General features: G+C 37.4%; 1 protein-coding gene across 1 annotated transcript; it reads left to right on the top strand.

Moving 5' to 3' along the window:
* The first annotated feature begins 4708 nt into the window (after positions 1-4708).
* On the top strand, positions 4709-7525 carry LOC120433679 (CD209 antigen-like protein E). The gene is made up of 6 exons (XM_039600368.1): positions 4709-5012; positions 5143-5229; positions 5790-5894; positions 6222-6364; positions 6842-6945; positions 7387-7525. The coding sequence occupies exons 1-6, from the start codon at positions 4958-4960 to the stop codon at positions 7523-7525; spliced, it is 633 nt and encodes a 210-aa protein (XP_039456302.1). The 5' UTR covers positions 4709-4957.
* The last annotated feature ends 1278 nt before the right edge of the window (positions 7526-8803 follow it).

Genomic DNA, 8803 nt, shown 5'->3' with positions numbered 1-8803 from the left:
TTATAAAGAGCGCCCAAAAGGCATTACTACAGGAGACTCTGGATAGGAAATTAACAAAAGAGCTACTGTTATACTGATGTATGACATGTATGAATTATAATTTCATTATAATTTCATGACTAGGCACTACTCTTTGTGGTTATGGACCCTGATCTTTTATTTAATAAGTAAGTGTTTCGTTCTTCTTCAGAACAAAAAGAAAGTTTGACTTGTGTTTCTTTTCACATGGTCATCAAAAATGCTGATTCAGTTGGACATTTCCTTTCTCTGAACCCTGAATGTTAACTGAGTTGGTGTTTAACTGTCATTATCAAAAGTTCCCTTAACCCAGTGGTTCCCAAAGTAGGGAGCGTGCCCTCTGGGGGAGGCAGAGCCATTGCGGGGGCGGTATGAGTTAAAAAAAAGAGTCCTTGGACACTGCTAGCTTTTTAACAGGGTAGCCACACAGCGCAAAGAAGAGAATGAAGCATCACAGAATATGCTTCCAAACTGAAACAAAGACTAGAAAATATGATGAAGTATATTTGCCTTTGGCTTCACCTGCATAATGGTAGTGCCAATGTAGGTATCCTCGACAGAATTTGTTTCCCCTGCATTGGAAGCATGCGCTGGGCTGTCCAAATCACAGACAAACAGTATCCCACAGTTGGTTATGTTTTTTAAACCCATTTTGCACAGAGAGGCATTTTTGAAAACATGAAAAAATGTATTGATAGCAATGTCGAATATTCTTACACAGTAAAACAAACAAAAAAAAAAAAAACTACACGTAAAATAATTACAATAATTTTCTGTTATTTGCTTTTCAGTTTATTTCATTGCAACCTGTAATTTATCTGTAAAACAGAGAGAGGGAGAGTCATGAGTATATGTGCTTTTTTCTATAGGCCTGTATAGCACACATCAGAAAAATTGTAGCACAGGTGTAAATTATACACACATTCACATACCTTCATGTGGTTATAGTCTGTTATCATGTGGCGTTTCTTCTTTCTGCCGTCACCAATCGTCACGTCTTGGTGCATGGAACTTAGAACACACACAGTCTTGTTTTGTTTTGTTGTCAAGGAGACACTGCCACTTCTAAGCACTGAAGTGGAGAATACCTCTTGCTGTGCAGTGTCTTTTGCAAGTTGAGGAAGTTCACGCCAGACTTTATTCACCGTGCCCAGTAACGTTGTTTTGCAGCAAATTTTTCTGTTTTCACCCGTTCTGCCCGCGTGTCCTTGTCATCAAATCGAAGGTGTTCCATGATTAAAATGAATCTATCTCGGGACATTGTCTCTTTGATTACTGGCACCAGAAATCTTTCTGACCAGCAATCCACAATGGCACCAGTGGGACACATTATTGCTTATAGGGTTAGGGTTTTTTTTTGTTTGTTTGTTTTTAATTTTTGCTATTTTTACATGAACAGGCAGAGGAGAGAAGACTTGTGTTTTCATATATTGTGAATGTGTGTCTTTCATATTTGCAGGTCAGTCAATGTGTGGGATATTTTGTATAGATACGGCAGGCATTTTTGAGGGTTGTAACACAGATTTTTCTCCTGCCTTGGATCTGAGCTACTCTGAGTGAACAAATGCAAATGTGCCAGGCCTCAAAGATAATGGGTGGTTTGCACAACAAAACCAGGAGGAGAATCGAGCTCACAACCTGTGAAAATCTCAGCAGGGGTGAATAACACCTTGGGACTTGCACCAGAAAATAAAAAAGCCAGTAATTCTAGTAGGTCTTTACGCAAATTTGCGCTGGGTTAGTAAATTTAGCCCCCCTACACACACATAAAACATATTAAGGATTGTACATTAACATAAAACTGTTGTCAGAACCATACTGAATTTCACCAGAAAAACACATACACACACGAAGAGAGAGAGAGTATGCATAATATGCAAACGGCTTACAAACAGCCATTATAATTCATCAGACAATGAGAACAGGACAAGTCAACAACTTAATATTTGTCTGAACACAGTCCAAAAGATTCAGTAAGCTACATCAGTGTCTACTGTTTACTATCATAGCCAAGTGACTAACAAACGTAAACAGACGTTTTCACCATGCCATTCCCAAAATGCGCTGGCCTGATGTCAGGGCAGCATGAGTACGAGCACATTTTTATTCTTATTTTTTTTCCGATGCCCATGATGCTGCCCCCCACCACGATGCCGCCCTGGGCAACCGCCCATGTCGCCCGTATCAAAAACCGCTACTGATCTCACCTATCTGAATTTACAGTTATTTTTTCATTGACATACTCTATTAACACTGAAATGAAAGTCTTCAATTTGGTTCAGTCTATAACTTCCAACAGAGATTTCTACATTTAGAATCACACTGGTCAGTGGGTTAAGCCAAAAAGTCCAAATGTTTAGAGATTGTATACTAATGACCTGGTTGACTTGGTTTTCATCTTCATCATTACCTAAAGTTCGTTGAGCCTAGTGTGTTTATCAACCTTCTCAAAGTTAATCAAAGCTGTTGATGGAAAATTTGAAATTTGAAATCCACCACACCAACATCAAACATCTGGATTTTTTTCTCAATAATAATAAGAAGGTTATTGTTTTTACTCACCTGCTAGGTACTGGGCAGAACATCAACCTGATGATGGTGGTGGAAAAGAAGACTGTGCTCATTTCAGAAATGATGAGAAAAAGTCCTGGAATGATCTTCCATGTTCAACTTAAGTGGATCTGGAAAAAGCACCAAACAACTTTATGTTTTGTTTTGTTTTGTTTTTTAATGATACAATGACACATGTTTTACAGTTTTAGGCATATTTGTAATTCACAAATTAAGTTTGAGCTTTGTCTGTTTTATTCCATAATGACCTTGTGTTTTGCTGTTAAAAATTTTTCTGTCATGTTAGTTTCACTTCCCTCTTCTGTTTTCTCCTGATTTGAAGATTATTCTTATCTGTGTTATTTCTTTCACTCGTGTCTCAGTTCCCTCCTGTTTGTCATTTCCCAATCAGCCACCATTGTATAAATAATTTTGCCACGCTGCCCTCAGCAGAAAACATAACGAAGGAGAGTTCATAAGGACGTTGGAGCCTATCTATTAGAGTTAATTATTTTAAGATTGTCATTAGGGCTGCCACAAACGATTATTTTGATAGTCGACTAGTCACCGATTATTTTGCGATTAGTCGACTAATCAGATCATGCATCCATTGGACGTAAAATGTACACCTGAAAATATGTTAAACGTTTATTTTGTGACCCAGAAAGAATAATAATTGTAATATTAAAACTAACTAGCTGCCGCCATTGTTGACAACTGCGCTGGGCGCGCTATGAATTCTGGAACACAGTTTCTTCTTCTTCGGGTTTAACGGCAGCTGGCATCCTTGTACATGCAGTGCTGCCATCTTCTGTTTCAGTCCGTTATTACACTCTTAAATACTACTACTTATTCCTGCGTCTTTTGGGATCTTACAAAGCTTCAAACGACGCGTCGACTATTAAATTAGTCGTCGACGATTTTAATAGTCGACGTAATCGTGACTAGTCGACTAATCGTGGCAGCCCTAATTGTCATTTGTACAAAGTCATGTGACCATTGCTTTTATGTGTCCTAATATGGTTGTCATTGTGCAGTAAGAGTTAGACGAGTAGGAGCTTTATTTTTCAGCTTTGTACAAACATGCTATAATTCTCCATTACACATTTCGATTTCACACTTCTATGGCAAGTTCCTGTTTTTATAGTTCAGCAAGATGCTCACTCACTTTTTCAGCATACCTCATCCTGTACAGGGCAACTGAAAAGCTTGATAAGGAACCATGCCTTATATGGTGTTAGGAAATGATACACACACACACACACACACACACACACACACACACACACACACACACACACACACACACACAGGCAGCACACAAAGTGAAAATTTGTTGGTAAAAATTGACTAAAAGAGTTGAAATGGAATAGAAATAGACCCGATCGAATTGAATAAATATAAGTACAAGAGAAATAAAGTAAAATAAACAAAAGCCTAAATTAAACTAAAGCTTAACTGTAATGTATTCAAACTGATAATAGCTGATAATAGTGCTTTACACATTCAGTTATCCACCCATTCACACACTGGTGATGGCAAGCTACATTGTAGCCACAGCCACCTGGGGCGCACTGACAGAGGCGAGGGTGCCGGACAGTGGCGCCACTGGGCCTTTCTGACCACCACCAGTAGGCAACTGGTGAAGTGTCTTGCCCAAGGACACGACAACCGAGACTGTCGGAGCTCAAGAAAAGGTTTAGTTTTAGTTTCAGTGGTAGCACAGCTGCGCAAACAACATATTACATAGGCGACTTCCTCTGAACTTGAAATAAACAAATAAACTGAAAGTTTGTGAGACTCACACTGTTAGAGTCAAATTGTTATGTGTTGCCATTATTGTACTTGAATTTGTAAGTCTTGGTTCAAACTATATGATCAAGGACATTCCTTTGTTTCTATTGCCCTCCTATTATCGGCACATCCTATGTGAGGGTTCTGTTTTCTTGTTTATTAAACCTCCTGCCTTTATGACCCTTTTGGTGAGCAGGAGGCCACACAAACGCACCCCCCAAAACAAACACACACACACTCACATGCACATGAATATACATACAGACACGCACATACATACACACACACAACCAGTGCCTTATCTTTTATAACCAGGGGGGGGTGTTTACAACGGGTGTTCGTGAAACTGTGTGTCACAGAAATAAAAGGCTGCAGGGGAAGCTGGTTCTTCGGAGTGGTCGGACACCGAGGGCAGAAGGGCTGCTCTGAGATCCTTCCCTTGCTAGCAAGTAAAATCGATCGATCACTGTTCGTCTTGCTTCGTTAACGGGAATAAGTCTCTAAACCAGCGGGGCCTGTGGAAGCGCAGACCCAACACACACCTTTCTCTTCCACAGAGCTGAGCTCTCAGAAATAAGCTACATCCTTTCATGCAATGGAGGAAATTAATGTCGACTCTGCAAACAAGACGTCTATTAAAAAACACACAGGTAAGAAAGAAATTACAAAAATTTAAAGTTTAAATTTTGTAAATCTTTTATTACTGTTATTACACTCTCCTCTCCCCTCCCCTCCTCCCCCTACTACAAACACAGTTTGTTTTTTGTTTTTTCTTTTCAGGTCCAAGGAGATGCAAGAGAAGCATTTATTTAGTTGTTATTCTCTCGTTGGGGCTGCTGGCTGGACTTCTCACTCTTGCTTTCTACTGTGAGTTGTGTTGTGTTGCTTTGTTGTTGTTTTTTTGTCTTGTTGTATACACACACACACACACACACACACATATATGTATATATATATAAATCCTAGCTGTGAGAGCAGTCCCTTCTTCCGAATGATGGAACACTGAGGTTATTGAAGATTCCATAGGTCCCTCATCCTTTTCATGTAATCCCTTCCGAGAGGGTTACTTACGTAGTAGCATTCAACAATGACCTATATACATACATATATATATATATGTATATATATATATATATATATATATATATATATATATATATATATATATATATATATATATATATATATATATATATATATATATATATATATGTGTATATATATATATATATATAGTATTATATTGACTTTCCTGTTTTAACATGTTTCATTAACTACTCACAAAAATATTTTGCTTAACTTTAAAATAAATCAGCAACAGTGTTCGTTTGTGTCTCATCAAGATTCACCTGAATACCTCTCAATGGGTAAAAAGCTTTCCTCAATAACTGAGGAGAGAGAGCTTCTAAATGCAAATGTCTCTGCAGGGAGTAACAAACTTTCTTCTATGACTGAGGAGAGAGACCTGCTGAAGGCCAACCTCACTGAGATGACCAACGAGCTGGAGAGGCTGCAGAGTTTGTTCAACCAGAGTGAGTCCTTGTCTGTTGTGTGTCTTTGTAAAAGGGTTTTACACTGAAATTCAATGATTCCCTTTTCCAGCAATAGATGGGAATATTTTCTCATTATATCTGAATTGACAGAAATTTAAGAAAGCAAACTTTAATCTTCATGGATATGTTTCACATGAATCATTGTCATCATTGTTGCCTCTCCTCTGCATAGCAGTGTCAGGATCACAAGGTATTTTATATAGAGATGATATAAAATATAGATTTCAGTTAATTAACAGAGACCAATAAAGCATTGCTGAATGTTCCATCTTGATCTTTAATATTCCTTATTTGATGTTTCTGCAGAGACAACATGTCCTGCAGGATGGAGAAAGTTCAGTTGTAGCTGTTATCTCCTGTCTGAAAGATCTGACTCCTGGCATTCAGCTAGAAAAAACTGCACAGACCAAGGAGCAGATTTGGTGGTCATAGATAGCCCTAAAGAACAGGTACAAAGTGCATGCATGTGTTATATTGTGTTTGTTAATGAAACCCCACGTTGTTATGAACGTGACTTTCCCCAGTTCAAATTTTTTTTTAATAAGACTGTCAGCATTCGACTAGTTTAACAAGGAACTATCGAAATAAAACACCAAACATGAGACAGACTGAGACGTGGACATGACACTGGAAACGCTGAAGAACAGACATGAAAACATAACTTGACTAGACGTGACACAAGGAACAAAGGGGAGGCAGAGAGACAGAAACCAAGAGACTAGAAACTATAAATAACAATGAAGTCAACGACTATTAATCATTCAAAAACACAAAACACTTGGTTACAGACCCAGGATCATGACAATTCCCCCATTACACTGAAAGGGCATTGGGTATGAGGGTGATGAGAATCTGTAGCCAAAGGGACAGGAAATAAAAAGAGTCTAGTGAGTCATAACACAAATGTTTGTGTGCTTGTTTAACAGAACTTCATCGTTTCAATTACCCAGTATAACACTTGGATTGGTTTAAGTGACATAGAACAAGAGGGAACGTGGAAATGGGTAGACGGATCGCCTCTGACTCTGAAGTAAGTCTTCGAGTTCACCCAACATATTCAATATATTTGTAATAAATAAATATTTTTATAAATAATATGTATTTACTAAGTAAATATTATGTTTTATAAATAAAGAAGTAATGTTTTTTTTAATTTATGTATTTCCTTGGTGAAGTTATTTCATCAAGAAAAGAACTTCATTGATAAACCAAGACACCAGGAACTGAAAATCTTAGAGACTGTTTTGGACTTACTTGGATATAACTTGATATTAACTAAAGGTTTTATGGTGAATAATAGAAAAAAAAAACAGACCCACTTAACAATTTATTATTAGAGAAAGAGGGTTGTCCATGTATCCATAACTCACAATGCTCACAATGGGTTAAACATGCTATCAGTAGTCATTTTTCCCATGTTGTTTTAAATCCAACTATAATATATTAATATTGTTTTTTATTGACTCACCAGATACTGGGCATCTGGCCAGCCTGACAACAAGTTGTCTAAAGAGAACTGTGCTATGATCAGATATAATGGAACTTCCTGGAATGATGGTGACTGTGAAGCTATTCTCAAGTGGGTCTGTGAAAACTACTGTAGCAGCTGAATTTGTTTGAAAATTAGATTTGTACATATGTTTCAAATTAGGCTATGATTGTTATTTTATTAGCATTTTTATATATCCTTTTCAGAATAAGTATTAAGCTTTAGTGAAAAAACAACCCTTAAAATATAACTATGCCTATAATAATAATAATAATAATAATAATAATAATAATAATAATAATAATAAGTAACTGATCCATTTTATTTGGATAGCACTTTTAAAAACATAGAGTTCAATTCAATTCAATTCAATTTTATTTATATAGCGCCAAATCACAACAACAGTCACCTCAAGGTGCTTTATATTGTACAATAGATCCTACAATAATACATACAGAGAAAAACCCAACAATCATATGTATGAGCAAGCACGTTGGTGACAGTGGGAAAGAAAAACTCTTTTAACGGGACGAAACCTCCGGCAGAACCAGGCTCAGGGAGGGGCGGGGCCATCTGCTGTGACCGGTTGGGGTGAGAGAAGGAAGACAGGATAAAGACATGCTGTGGAAGAGAGACAGAGATTAATAACAAGTATGATCTATTAACACATAGTGAGTGAGAAAGGTGACTGAAAAGGAAAAACTCAATGCATCATGGGAATCCCCCAGCAGCCTATGTCTATTGCAGCATAACTAAGGGAGGATTCAGGGTCACCTGATCCAGCCCTAACTATATGCTTTAGCAAAAAGGAAAGTTTTCAGCCTATTCTTAAAAGTAGAGATAGTGTCTGTCTCCCGAATCCAAACTGGAAGCTGGTTCAAGAAAAGAGGGGCCTGAAAACTGAAGGCTCTCTCTCCCATTCTACTTTTAAATAAGCCTGCAGTGCGAGAGTGCTCTAATGGGGTGGTATGGTACTATAAGGTCATTAAGATAAGATGGGGCCTGATTATTTAAGACCTTGTATGTTAGGAGCAGGATTTTGAATTCAATTCAATACTAGAAAAAGTTGCATTTCCTGCAAAAATATTGTGTGAAGCATAGCTAAAATGTTCTCTCTCATTTGTGCATACATGAAACAGAACAATAGTGGCTAGTACTGGTTGAACTCTGCACTGGTTAAACATTTCCATTTCATATTGCTTAATGTGTGCTTGTTTTAATGTGACTGCTGAAAGCATTTAAACTTCACTTTATTGTTATTGTTCTAGTTGGAAAACTGATTTTTTTTTTTCTCTTCCTGTATGTAGTGTATGTATCTGTGTGTGTATCTGTGTGTGTATAGTGTTTTACTGTATTTATGTGTTTTTCCTTTAAAAAAAAAAATCTACTGTACAGATTA

The sequence above is a fragment of the Oreochromis aureus genome, linkage group 16, assembly GCF_013358895.1.
Source record: "Oreochromis aureus strain Israel breed Guangdong linkage group 16, ZZ_aureus, whole genome shotgun sequence".
NCBI classification, from domain to species: Eukaryota; Metazoa; Chordata; class Actinopteri; order Cichliformes; family Cichlidae; genus Oreochromis; species Oreochromis aureus.
This window is presented reverse-complemented; position numbering and strand designations above follow the sequence as displayed.

Excerpts from the sequence above, each read along its gene's own strand:
- LOC120433679 (XM_039600368.1), top strand. The coding sequence starts at position 4,958 with ATGGAGGAAATTAATGTCGACTCTGCAAACAAGACGTCTATTAAAAAA. Across the intron at positions 5,230-5,789 it reads TCTCACTCTTGCTTTCTACT|GGAGTAACAAACTTTCTTCT; the intron begins GTGAGTTGTGTT and ends ATGTCTCTGCAG. Across the intron at positions 6,365-6,841 it reads TAGATAGCCCTAAAGAACAG|AACTTCATCGTTTCAATTAC; the intron begins GTACAAAGTGCA and ends CTTGTTTAACAG.